Source organism: Ylistrum balloti, unplaced genomic scaffold (assembly GCF_031769215.1).
Source record: "Ylistrum balloti isolate Yb309-2 unplaced genomic scaffold, AGI_CSIRO_Ybal_v1 Utg370830, whole genome shotgun sequence".
Taxonomy (NCBI): Eukaryota; Metazoa; Mollusca; class Bivalvia; order Pectinida; family Pectinidae; genus Ylistrum; species Ylistrum balloti.
In genome coordinates this window covers 253,780-268,347 of record NW_026782479.1, presented here as the reverse complement: position 1 = coordinate 268,347, position 14,568 = coordinate 253,780, and the positions used below count along the sequence as shown (strand labels likewise).

Below are 14,568 nucleotides of genomic sequence, written 5' to 3'. Positions count from 1 at the left end.
TGTGATAACATTCAAATTTTCTACTTTAAGTGGAGAAAAGTAAATAGCCTGTGTTCATAATGTGTACAGTAGAGAATGTTTATTCAATATTTTATTAATTGAAAACACACCTTAAGTTATGGAATTAAGTGTTGCTTAAAGTTGTATTAAAGTGCAGTAAAAGGTATTTATAAACTTTAATTTCTGATTTGATTAAATGCTTGTGAAAGAATCAGTCAAGTGAATTGTAAGTAATCCATTGGAATGAGAAATTGTTCTTGATTTAGAAGATTTTATAAACTGGTATATTGTTTTTTTATTGTGTTTTATTTTATAGCTACAACACGAGTGCCAATTGACAGAATCCAGCTTGATGATCACGAACTTGACACTGAAGGAATAAGCTTGTCCTGGAATCGGGTCAACATCCCACCCTATCACCGTGACGATGAGCCACTTCTCTACTCAGTAGAGATGATGGAACAGCCAATTGATGACTGGCGCCCAGTTGTGTCAGGCATCCCGACTCAGCGTTATCGTGTTACTGATCTTGCTCCAGATCGGGATTACAAATTCCGTGTCAGGGCTCTTAGTTCCTATGGCATCAGTCCTCCATCCTATGCCCTTCCTGTTTCGTACCGACGTCCTCTTCCCAGTAAGTGTTACACAAAAAAACCTAAATCTTAAATGTTCATAAATTGCATTTGTGAAGTGTTGGAAAAAAGTGTATAAAAGGATTCTTGTTGAGGACCAGGGAATAATTTATCAGTTGAGATTTTATATATATTCTTTTGATCCCCAGGTCCAAGCCGTCCAATAAAGGACTACACTCCCAGACTTATGTACGATGACACCGATAGCTTGGCTTTGGCATGGCAACCGCCAACCTTGGACTCAACTCGACCACTCAGATACAGAGTTCAGATGCAGGCTCCGCCCAGCATGGATTGGCGTACTATGGCATCGGATATTCCTGACACTCGCTACCGGATCAGCGGTTTGGGTCCTAGCCGAGATTACATGTTCCGTGTTGTCCCAGAGACATCCTTGGGTCAGCTTGATCCTTTGCCTCCTGTGTCTCTTAGTTCTCTGCCAAGTAAGTTCTATGTGTATTTAAGGATATATGACAGTGTTTATCAATGATATAAAATTTTGAGAGACAGGAACTCTGTGTTCCAATATATATTTAGAAACAATTTTATTTTGCTTTGCATATGTGTCAATCAAAAAAAAATAATGATATTTGATCTGCAATGTGTAACAGTTTGATATACTTGACCAAGGATTAACTTTGTTCATGAAGTCTGATTTGTCATATTTAAAATTTTTATAAAAAAAAATTGAACCTGTTTTATATCTTCATTATCACTGTTGCATATGTTATTTATTTCCAGCACCAAGAACGTTCCATCCCAGTAGGCCAGAAATAACGGATATTGAACCGACATCTCTCGGGTTGTCATGGAAACGACCTGTCGTTGACATGTACACTCCCTTGACCTACAACATTGAGATGCAGGAACCACCAAGCCTGTTATGGAGGAACATTCACTCCGGATTATCCGATACCCATTACAGAGTGGGTGGACTCCAGCCAAGCCGGGACTACATGTTCCGTATTGTTCCTGTCACCACCTCAGGACAGTTGGAGCCATTGCCTCCAGTATCCATTTCATCTATGCCAGGTAAGTGTGATTTAGATTGTCAATTCACATTGCAGCTAAATATTAATTTAAGATATCAGTTTGTTTTGGTAAAATTTCCTACAGGTCTGAAAAGTTTGATTTTACAATTAATTTTACTGTGGTAAAATTCCATTCTTACGAGATGAAAATGATTTTTATAATTATTTGCCTCAACTTTTTGCTTTAATGTATCACAATTGATTCTCCATATAGAAACAGATCTGAATTTTTATAAAACTTTGAATGGTATAAAAACCTCAACCACAATTTTTTTTCTCTAAAGTGATACCAAGAATGCAGAACCAAGAACCAAATATGACTGAAGTGGGACGGGATTCCATCAAGTTGTCATGGCGACCTGCAGAGGTACCATTTTACAGGAGACAGCCACTTCCTGTTCATTACACTGTCGAAATGCGCACGCTGCCAAGTTCTGAATGGATTCCAGCCGTCCGCAGGTTGAAGGAGACCTCCTACATTGTCAAGGGACTAAACCCAAAGAACGATTACGAGTTCCGTGTTAAGGCGGACACAGACTACGGCAGTAGCTCTCCAACTTACCCTGTAACAGTCCGCAGGAAAGCTGGTAAGTTGAGGAAATTTTTATAGAAAATATTAACAAGGCATTCTCTTCTCAGGCTCAGTTATTACAAAAAAGGCTGAATCTATCAAAAGTAATAATGATATAGGTATATATTTATTCATTACCTCTGCTCGAGTTCTAAACGGGGTTCTCTGTCTTGCTAGACTTACATTCTACTGAAAAGCAATTATTGAGGACCAGACAACATCCGTAGGAATAATTAATACTGTTTAATAGTTAACATGTTAGAACCAGACTCACGTATCCCACTAGGAATCCATTCTAGAAAGACTGCCGATATTACTGAATCTACCAGACTCGAAGGTTGGATCTCATTTTCTTTGTATTCTACTGAAAAAGTTAAGAAGACTGCAGCAAATACTTACCAGAGTTACACAGAAATTACAGATTTTTCCACGTTGAGCTGATGATAAGCGAGTCAGAACTTTTCCATTTACTTGGAAAGTGGGCTTCGAAAAAGGAATGGAATATCACTCTTTGATGATTTCAGTGAAAATCAATGTGTAGACTTTTTGCCACATAAATATAACAATGATCACCATTAAGTTTCCCGTCTTATATATTTACAGTGCCTGTGTTCCCACGAAGGGAGCCAATCATAAGCAATGTATCACCAGACTCAATCACATTGTCATGGCAACCAGCCACATTGCCAGGACACAGTACCAGGATCCCGGTATATCAGATTGAGATCCAGGACCCACCCAGTATTGGACAGTGGCGACCACTCACCAACAACGTCTCACAAACATCATACAATGTGGTGGGACTGAGACCCGACAGGGATTACCTGTTCCGTGTCCGAGCCAAGGTAGACAGTATACTAGGGGAGCCCACTCTGCCTGTTTATCTGATGAGGAGATGTGGTGAGTACATAAAACATTATGATAATAGGTTAAAAAATTATATGAATTTGCAGGGAGGGGGAAAGGGGTGGGGAAACACCACTGAAATAGTATTTTAGCCATTATTAATTGGTGCTTTGGGAAGATTTAAACATTTTTCCAGGCTTTGCTACAATTTTGGATTTCAAATTTTATTTAAGGTATGGATTGGATTACCCTGTGGAAAATGCAAATAAGGGCATCCTTCTGGATGTGTATTGAGGTTTAGTTTTTAGATGAAAGGAATATGAGTCAACCCATAATTCTGAAAGTCTTATTCTTTTGAGCTTTTTTGACACTTTTGTGTTCGAATTAAGATTAAACATTTGCTTTCATTATTGGAAAGATAGGTTTCATTGTGATATCATGTGACTGACAGTCATGCGGACTGGCAAACACAATGTCTGCTTGATAACTTGAATGGTTTTCAACAGATCAGCTTCAAAACTCCAATATATATGTTTCCATATTCAGGACCACCACGAATGCCAACTGACCACCCATATGTCCATGACATCCAACCAACATCAGTGCGCTTGCAATGGAGATCAGTTGATTTATCTCCCCGCCACACAGACTACTCTCCAGTGACGTATCGTCTTGAGGTACAGGAAGGAACACGCAGTGACTGGGTCACACTTGCAGGACGTATTCCACACACAGATTTCCATGTGACCAATCTCACACCTGACCAGGAATATAGCTTCCGTGTCCGAGCCGAGAACAAATATGGAGTCAGCGAACCAACAAACTTAGTCCATATCAAGCGCAGGGCAGGTATGTTACCTTAGCAGAATTATATGTAAAGCAATTTCTGTTAAGTCATTCAATTCTATACATTATCCCAAAATCCAAATGATCAGCTGTCTTGCATTATCAAGCCCACATACTTCACGAGAATGCCTGACCCTATTTTCTGTAAATCCAATGGAAAGAAAATTGCAATGAAAATTAACTTACTGATAACTTTTGTTTTGGTTTGAGTCGCAGATATTGTCCAAAATTTAGAAAAAAATTCAAATGTTCAAACATCGTAATCATCAGGAAAGTCGTGATTTCTGAAGTATGTGGTCCCCTAAATGTTCTAACACTACAAATTATCTTATTTGGTGTTCATTCACGTTGTGTATTTTACAGTGGCACCTACTTTGCCACAAGATGAACCTCTTCTGTATGATGTTGGAGCCGGCTCCTTAACGCTGTCATGGAGATCGGCCGAGGTACCGTCTTTCAGCACATCACCTGTGACCTACTCCATATATGTCCAAGAGTCACCCTCGAGTTCATGGCTCCCTATGGTTAAAAGGATTCCCCACACTTGGTACACCCTCCATGGAATACGGCCTGACAGGGACTACACTTTCCGTGTGCAGGCAGAGAATGAGTTTGGTGTAAGTCGCCCTACGTTACCTGTACGTCTGTTCCACACAGGTAAGACCAGTGATCAGGGAACATTACAAATATTATCACAATATAATCACAAATTGGCACATCAACATGCTGTTACATTTTCTCTGTTCAAATTATTGAACCTAGTGTTTACTTTATCCTTTTTTTTCTTGAGAAAGTGAAGGCTGAAATTATGTCTAAACTGTCTTGATAGATTTTTGCTTTTGAGGAACGTTCTGTTGTGTATATTCAATAGTAACAAAAATTGATAAACTTGCCCATTTATGTGTTACGTTTTAATGGAAACGCTCTCTAATTTTATTTGTGTTTGCTGTAATACTGTAAAATCAACAATTTTTGTGGGCAATTTATTTTTGGGATTTCATATGTTCAAGAACTGTGAGTATAATAACTATAAGAGGATTCATTTAGTATATTTTTCTACAGAATCAAGTGTGAATAGAATAGAAAATTTTTGAAAAACTACAAAAATTGGACCCATGGAAATATACGATTTTACAATAAACCAACCCGTTTTAACTTGACTCATAGCGGACATAAGGTGCCTCATATTGTCATCCTATGATTATTTTCATAGCGAGAGTATGTGTTTTACACCTCAAATCAACAACATAAAATAATTATGCTGATAGTCATTAATTTGCGACTACTTACAGGAGTTATATTTCAGATTCAGTGTTGGATATTAATTAAAAGACAAAAAAATTACCTTCAGGACATCGTTACTTTTATTTTTCTGTATAAAAAAATACATATTATAATTTTCTTGTCAACAGATTACAAAGCACCCATCGAAATTCCGGAGATTGAAGAGTTTGATGAGAAGAGCTCTTCTATTAATCTCCGTTGGCGACCACGCTCAATGACACCATATGAGGGCGAGCCATTGAGATATCATGTGGAATCTTGGGAGCCGAGAAAGCGTGTGTGGAAGCGTTTGGCTTCGGATATTCCCGATACCAGTTACAGGGTGACTGGAGTATCCTCTAACCTAGAAAACATCTTCCGTGTTCGAGCCCAGACCAAAGCTGCTCTCAGCGAACCCACCTACCCAATCTCACTGAGCAGATATCTATGTAAGTCATCTATTTAGTTGAAATTGAGAAATTTTCTTTTACTGCCTGTGAGTTTATACATATAAGATTTAATCCCTGAAATTAATGCTGTGTTTATTAGCACATTATCTGCCAAGTTTATTGTTCAAAGAAGCTGGTTATATATTTAAGCTAGGCCTGTAGTTTTATACTTAAGATTTGAAAGAAAAATGGATATATGACCTTCAATGTGACATACTAATGTCCTACTGAGTGAACTAATGGGAAAACTCACCCAGCAAAAAACTAAAGACAACTTCCATTATACAAACAAGTAATCAGGCTACAGTTCATTACCGGTGGAAATATTCTAAAAAAGATCTGTGTTATGGTCAGAACTGTTTACACAGTATACACAAAAGGTGAACCTATAGTTATGAGTTATGAAAGGAACTGAAATGTTCCCTGTATCTATGGTTAATGATATCATCTGCCAGATCACTCTTATTTATCTGTAGTTAAAGGTTGGGAAGCAAATTATGTCATTTCTATTATATTACATGTACTTCAGGTATCTAAAGCAGTTGACATATCATCATGTCTGCTTAATCTATTTTCTAGACCCAATGCCACGACCACAGCTACACGACCTTGAACCAGAGGCTGTCAGGTTGTCATGGAGCCCATACCAACATTCTCGGCCAAGGATGTCATCATTGCCTCCTTTACCATCATTACCACGACGATACGAGGTGGAGCTGCGAGAGCTTGGTTCCCATGACTGGAGAAGCGTTGCTACTGTTCCAGATACATCCTTCTACTATCGTGGCTTGAGACCACGTCAAGACTATCAGTTCCGTGTCCGTGGAATTTCGGATCAGGGTCCTTTGGATCTTTACTCTAGTCCTGTCACACTCTACAGGAGAACAGGTTAGTTTAGTGAATTCACTCATATTTAATGAAATGTGGAAATAAGGACAGCTTTAGCTAGATTGGTTTACTGAAATTCACGTCAGCTTAATATCTTATTTACAGCTAAGGCTGTAAGAGGAGAGATATGTAGAGAAAATCAACAAAAGAAAGTTAGATTTTTAAAAATTAAAGAAAATAATGAATTTCTGTAACACTTGAATGGCCCTGCTTCCATGCATGTAATTATTAATGCTTGACAGAATTCTGTAAATAGTATCTGTAACCTTGACCTTTGAACCCTGAAACACAATTTCTACGAAAGTATGGTCATAGTTGACCTTTTCATAATTTTGGATCGAATGTGATCACAGGAGTGATGACATTTATTACAGAAGGGTAGCAATTCATGTGATGTTTTTAAAGAGTTCACTATCATGAAAAATTATCAATACTTTCCCTTTTTGCAGCATTACCCAGGGTGCCTTTGTCACGGCCAGAGATCATGTCTGTTCAGGATGAGACCGTTGACCTTTCCTGGTCAAGAGTGGACATTCCAGCCACTCAGTATGACGAAACTCCTCTGACCTACATCATCGAAACCCAGCAACTTCCAGGATATGACTGGATGCCAGTGGCACGTGGAATTCCCGACACAAGCTACAGAGTCACTGGTCTGAGACGTAACCAAGATTATGCCTTCCGGATAAGAGGAGAGCTCCCATCTGGACTTTCGGAACCATCACCATATGTTCCTGTTTACCGTCGACCAAGTGAGTCCAAGATCATTATCAAAAAGTACCCTAGTATGATTAGTACTAGTATAAGTCCCAGGACATTGCTGTCTCAGTACTATTCCCAGCAGGTCAGTCCAGCCGCAGGTGTCATCGGGGTCAAGACAAATGACAATATTGACACAAGCACTTTACACGCTTCTTCTGCACGCAAAGCTAATGTATGTGTAGATAGGCATAAGATCTTAACCAGAGTTGATGAAAATATCAAGACAAGGCGAGATTTCTTCCTCGCAGAGCTTGAAAGAATTGATACAGAATGGCAAAAGAAACACTTGAAAAGGGTCCGTAAGATTGACTTGAAACCGCCTCTTCCCCCAAAGCATGCTCCAAGAAATGCAAATTTGAAACCACCAATGAGTCCTAGGTCCCGTCGTGAACAATTTTTGCAGGATAGTAAAAAGATAAATGCTAAAATTCCCGTACGGGAGAAGAGTTTAGGGTTTAGTAGTGTATTAGAGAAGTTCAAGAAAGCTGATGTTGTTGAGAAGGTTCAACAGCCAAGAATTGGCATCCAAGAGGACGATATCAGGAAGGTAGCGTGTACAGAACTGACCAAAGCACCAAGTACAACAACGTTGAGAAAAAAGTTTGTATCCGACCTTGATCTCACCTTAAACAAATCGAAACCAGAACCATACATTATAAAAGATCATGTACCAGAGAAATTTAAGGTTTCAAAGACTGATTTTTATGCACCCAGACTGAACTTGCTGAAGAAAGCGTTTGATGATAGCTGCACAACAACAGGACGGCATTATACTCGGCCATCGCGGATCACAGAGAATGCTCAAAAGTATGTCTCGCGTGATTATCATAGGGCATCATCCTGGCACGGTTTTACAAGAAAATATCCTTTGGTGGGTCGGTCATCCAGTGTGACAAGGGATTTGTCCATTTCTAGGTCTGCTAGGGCCAGTTCTGTTGACTTGATGAGCGTCCCAAAACGAAGTCAGTCTTGCAGTGTTATTGCCTCCTACCGTGATCCATCACTCAGTAGGATCGGTCTGTCTTGGTACCATGACAGAACATCCTCTAACATGCCTTTCGCAAGGAATCTAAGTGCCTCTGCATATGATTTGGCAAGGAAATCATCCGTGCCTCCAATGGCTTTACCAGAGAGATATTCCAGTTCAGAATACTTGTATCGTCGTGACAACAGTTCCTCTAGAACAAGAGATGCAGTTCGGTCTGCTCGAGGTGTGTCCCTTCCTCCTGTCAGTGCCTTGAACAAGTACTCAAGTTCAGAATATCTGTCTCAGCGTGATTACAGTCCGTCAGTTGATCGAGATTCTAGACGATCATATCGTGGAATGTCACAACCTCCTGTCAGTGCCTCCGATAGGTACTCCAGCTCGGAGTATCTGAATAGAAGAGACCACAGTTCCTCCTTGAATCGTGAGTCCAAAGGACGAGATTCCAGCTGGTCAATGAGTAGAGCACCGAAGTCATACAGAAGTAAGAGCATGTCTGTGGTAGATGGTTATGTTCCCGTGTCGACTTCCTCAACAAGGAATACATATGTACCAAAGACTAAATGCTTCCGAGACCATTCTCCATCTCGAAGACTTGCCTCCGTGCCAGCCACACCACCAAGAAGAGAATCGTCACCGTTTATTTCCAGGGGAAGTCCTCTATTATCACGCAAGGGATCGGTTGAACCTTTAAGGCATTCAGTTGGCACAGATAGAGGAAGTCTTCGAGAATCTTCCATCATGAAAACTCGTCATCTAACACCCCAAAGATTAAGGACCATGTCAGTCAGTAGTTCCTGCGGGTCTCTGTACGACACGACGCCATCTAGTTCCAGGGCACCGTCTGTCATTTCGCGCTCTCCTTCTAAGGATTACTCAGACTCACTCAAAGATAGAGATACTTCCTGGATAAGGAAGGTTGTGTCAGGCTTTAGAAAAAACATTGCTTAGGGCGTTTTATCACATGAAAAAAGAACAAGAAGCAGGTTTTATCACATGAAAAATGAACACATATCAGTTTAGCTTTCAATTTTTAGGCAAACTGATACTAATCAAGAACTGAAATATTTGTTTATCTAATTTAGATAATACCATGAAGATGAAAAATAAGTCAACAGAAGAAATTTGCCTGCAAAATCTTGGCAAAAACGTGACCCCGAATTACTTCCCTGACCAATTTTATCATTGATATCAAAATTCCCCTTGTAAATTTGTAAGTTATGTCCCATTTAAAAACTCCTCAGTGTAAGATATAATCCCACATAAAATATCACCTCTCCCTATACCTTTTCCATTTCCCTATACTGTTGTATCACGTGTTTTGAGTTATGTCCCTTTTGACGTTGAACCTTGTACACAGCAGTTACACCAAAATTACGTCCCTTCAGTTTTGTGACTTATGATAAAGAGAGATACAGTTTGACAGTTTTACATAGTGTTGTGTTCCTCTCCCAAGAAGTTTTCTGAATTAGTGGTTCATTTGTCATTCTGTATCAATATATTGATGACTAAACCATACCACCCTTTATGACATTTTGTCACTTACAGGAAAGTGACCATTTAGTTTCAAAAGGGTGAAAAGGTTGATACACTTTGTAATGTTGCACATGTTTTAATCATTTTTTTTTCTGTTTTGTATGTAATTCTAAGTTGTACATTGTAACATTTTACACTTATATTCTTTATTTCTTTAGTTGTTTTTGTAGATGTTTGTATTTCTCACAAATGTTTTAGAGAGCACTTTTTAACATTAGTGTGATACACGTGATATACTTTTATAGTATTTTGTTTTAAAATATGGTAAAAAATTATCTTGAAATTTACCACAGTAATTTCTGTATCATTTTGATTATTAATTTTTTAATATATCACAAGAGATTTATGCTATATAGTTTGCTAATATTGAAAACATCTGATGTTAAGACTGATGATTGGACTTTGGTCAGTTTTCACATCAGGACATATTATCTAATAAATATTACAGCTTATAACATGCTAATGCTATTAACACACCTATGCCATCATTGCTATAGAATTTTTTTTTTTTTGCTGGACAAATCTTGCTCTAAGCTTTGCTAGCTTTAGGAACTGGACCATCAATACTACCTGAGACAAAAACAAATATACTTCTATCTTGAAATTACTGAACCATTGTTAATTAATTTTAATTAATTTAATACAGTTATTTAAGTTCAATAATTGTATGTTATAATTAACTTTATAACTTTATAATTAACATTGTTCAACAAACAGCGATATGGCATAAGGTTATCATTTATATACGGCAAATATTCATGAAATCCAAAATAGAGATTCTCTAAGATATCTTTTTTTAATTTAAGTAACTCTTGTCTTCTTTATGCCTTGAAATGTCCAAGATTGGAAATAGAGAAGGGAAGGAGGTGAAGATTTCTCATGATTACCCTCTGCAATATTTGCCGTATATGACATTTACTGTATAACGGGATATTTTCGCCCATGTATCATTTTACACAAATTCGCCTCATGTTCTTTTCGACCTTTGATGATTTTATTAAATTGTTATATATTGGTATAACAAAATTTCGCCTTTTTAATCGTCACCTCCCAATCCATCCAAACCCCTGATCATGGGCAGAAAGGGTGAAAATTATATGGGTCGAAAATTCCCGCCGTTATGCAGTATTTACAATTAATGACTTACACTTCAGTGGTTTGCGTGCATTTTTATCACCAGTGTTAACATTAATCGAATCAATCTCGATAATACATATTTTTCGATTTCCTAAATTTTAAATTCAAACTTTAAAGAAATTTCTAATTCTTATACTATTTCATACTCGATTAAATACCACATGCAGGCACTGAATTGTAAGTTATTCTATAATATAATAAATTTCTGTATATACGAAATGTTAAATACGTTTGGTAGTTTACGTAGAAAATTGTAACTCTTTATATATGTACCGTAAGATTTTGTTTTAAAAGAACTATGTATATATAATACAAAGATAGATGTTTTTCTGGTTTGGAATTTATTATGAACACAGTATTTAGAAACCTGAATATAGTATCTGTGATAATTTGTCAGATTGAGTGGTAGCAACATGAATAACAATACCAGGAGAATTATACAAGGGCTATTTTTTCTCTCTCTTGATCTTATCGTAACAAAAGATTTTCTACTAGCGGTGATTTCCAAGTGATAATGTCTTATAGTAAAAATTATCTTTTCAAGAACAATATATGAATATCAAAGGTAATGTTTTTAATCACAATTGTATAGCAAATTCTGTGTATTGATTTATTCAGAATGTTGAAAAATTCAATAAGTATAAAAGATGTATAAATTACATTATTGAATTCTGATTGACAATTAATTTCTCTAGTGTTTAAGGTTAATTGCTATTCATTTATGGAAGAATTTAAGTAAATATATTTTATTTCAAATATTGAGATATAATTTTCAGATAGAATTGTTACATACTGAATATTTCTGTCATAGTTGTAACTGAAACCGAAGAAAAAGATGTAACTTCACAATGTTCTTGTATCATTTTTGTCCACAGAAAGTCAGAAAGTCTATAAATTAATGGATCTGTATATTAAATTATCTTACAAATTACTGTTTATTCACAGTAGTTTTCATAAATTAAGCATTAGTTTCAAAGTCTAAGAATGGATGTTAATATAGAATGTGTTCTAGCTACTGACATTTTGTTTTGAAATATTAATATCTATTGTTTAATAACTATTAATGTACATAACTGATATATACGATAATATATTATATCTTATATATTTATTGTAGAAGTAGTTGGGAATTTGTGCAATTGAACCTTCACAGAATTAGCCTTCACACTGTATGATATAATAGAATGTGCATGATAGATTAATTGAATTCATATAAAATTAATAATACGATGTCATTCAGGTAACTCTGAAAACTTCCTGGACATCCTCTCGATCTACTTACATTATTTGTACACATGTCCTGCAGCGGTTGTCGTAAAAATAAAACTTTATATTACTTAAATTCCTGAAAATACAGAATATACAGTAACAATTAAGCTTACTTGTGATCTACTTACATTATTTGTACACATGTCCTTCAGCGGTTGTCGTAAAAATTAAACTTTTAATTACTTAAATTCCTGAAAATACAGAATATACAGTAACAATTAAGCTTACTTGTGCAGTGTACACATTAACAAATGAGGAAGCAGTTGAACTTTGCTCAAACTTGTGTAAAAAATTGAAATAATGCAATGAATTTAAAAAATGAAAAGATTTCAAAGTTATGCAGTCATGTGTAGTTCTCACTATCAAATATATAAACAACTTACTTACAGACACCAGTGATACAGAAAAATGAAAATCGTACTTTTCTGTAAAAGGGGGATATGTCAAGGTTTGGTTTTGAATTCTTCTTTTTATTCCTCTTTGTTCGAAAATTGACAAAAGAATTTAAACCGAAAAGAGATCTATTTATCTATAGATGCAGTAGAGACCTACAACAGGTTCAGGGGTCCCTGTCCCTTTAACAATAATCAGAGTTACTTGAATGATATATTATTTAAATGCCAGTGAGGCTAGAAGACCTGCTGGTACCAAGATTCGGAACTATGCGTTGTTTATGAGTATTATTTTTACAATAAAATGTGATATTTTTTTTCGTTGCCAAACCATCCAGAGTGTCCTTTATTTTCTATTGAGAATATAATGTCCTAGGATTTATTTCATAATAGATGAGTGTCGTGTGTTTTTATAGTCTTGAGAAAGAATACGAAATGTGAATTTACTGCACATTGGTTTTTTCATAATTTTCCGAAAAAATTGAAAATTAAAATGTTCAAGACATTATGAGTTATTATGTTTGTCTAGAGATATGAATAATTGTATGGAAAATTGATAGATGTGCAGCATATTCGTCAAATTTCATGTAGATGTGATTTATGAAAACAGGTAAGTTTATTTTTGAAGTAGTGATTGGTTGGGTGTGGCTTTAAGATTGAAAAATATGAGAACCTGTTTATCTTCATCTAGTATTATTTGGTAGTAGTTTGATCTATGAAATATATGAGAATCTGTTTACCTTCATCTAGTCTTATTTTGTAGTAGTTTGATTTCAAATACTGGACTGTGATACAGTGTGTTTTGTGCCAAATGTAACCCTTTCATCCCTATTTTCACTAAAAGAGATAATGTTTTCATCGGTGAAGACGTATCTAAAATCTATAAATAGGTGTGAAAGGGTCACTCTAAATATTATCATGTATCTTTTATTCCTTATAAGGACACAAAATTACCGCTGATACTTTCATGTGTTGTTTTCTTCTGTTATTCTTCGCTTATATATAAGTAAACTAGACTTTGTGATTTGTTGAGACCTGCGTTTTGAGTTTTAGCTGTTGACAATAAAAAAGCGCTTGCCCAACTTGTGTCTTTGAGTATCATTCTATACAATTTGTATTCTATGTTACCCATGTGTTGTTTTACATTACCTGTTGTTTCTATATTACCTGTTGTTTACCTGTTGTTCTATATTACCTGTTGTTTCTATAGCTGTTTATCACCTGTTTTATTTCAGTGTTAGCCGATCTTACCTTCCACAGTCAGGGTAAACACCTGTTACTTGTGTTGTTTGCTCTGGTTCAAACTAATTATTATCGTTTCGTTAAGTTTCTATTCTAAGACGGCATGTTTTATTTACATTTCTGGTTATTTTCTACCCCTACATGGATTATCTCCCTTTTCTTTAATTATTTACCCAGGTTATTTTCTCATTACTGTTGTTCAATTTGTGATTGTTGCTGTGAAGGCATGGATTATAAAATATTCTAATTCAACTTACCTTTCATAAGGTCGTGTTCAAAATAAACTCATTTCTTCATCCTGGATGATCGCGATGTTGTCAAAACTAACATTTTATTAATATCGGCTGTATACTAGACTTTTGACATTCAGTATTCTCTAATGTCATTGAAGAGGTGTGGAGTTAAACATCCAACCACCATTTACCCTCATAACTTCTTCATCCTATCAATGTCTTTATGACAAAATGCCATTATTTTGTACTTCGGCAGAATTTGGTGGAATGAGTGTTACAAAAATTTCACAGAATTTACCAACCTGATGATACATTTTGATAATCAGGGACAAATTCTGTTGACATTCGATGTTGTACTCAAATGTGCATCAACAACTTGAAGGAAGCCTGAAAAAAATATAAAGAAATTATCAATAATAATGAAATGAGTATTGACTCATAAACAGCTGATAAATATTTAACAAACAACATGCAAGTGAGACACAC

General features: G+C 36.1%; 1 protein-coding gene across 2 annotated transcripts in view; it reads left to right on the top strand.

Annotated features, from left to right (window-relative positions):
* Positions 1-13,689, top strand: part of LOC132558845 (twitchin-like) — a 39,926-nt gene extending 26,237 nt beyond the window's left edge. For both annotated transcript variants that reach the window (XM_060223458.1, XM_060223459.1), the window contains 10 exons: positions 317-634; positions 782-1,075; positions 1,374-1,664; positions 1,948-2,250; positions 2,838-3,134; positions 3,627-3,929; positions 4,290-4,583; positions 5,339-5,638; positions 6,218-6,526; positions 6,976-13,689. In XM_060223458.1, the coding sequence (XP_060079441.1) occupies positions 317-634; positions 782-1,075; positions 1,374-1,664; positions 1,948-2,250; positions 2,838-3,134; positions 3,627-3,929; positions 4,290-4,583; positions 5,339-5,638; positions 6,218-6,526; positions 6,976-9,224 (4,958 nt within the window). In that variant the 3' untranslated portion in view covers positions 9,225-13,689. The remainder of the gene's footprint in view (positions 1-316; positions 635-781; positions 1,076-1,373; positions 1,665-1,947; positions 2,251-2,837; positions 3,135-3,626; positions 3,930-4,289; positions 4,584-5,338; positions 5,639-6,217; positions 6,527-6,975) is intronic.
* Positions 13,690-14,568: the final 879 nt, after the last annotated feature.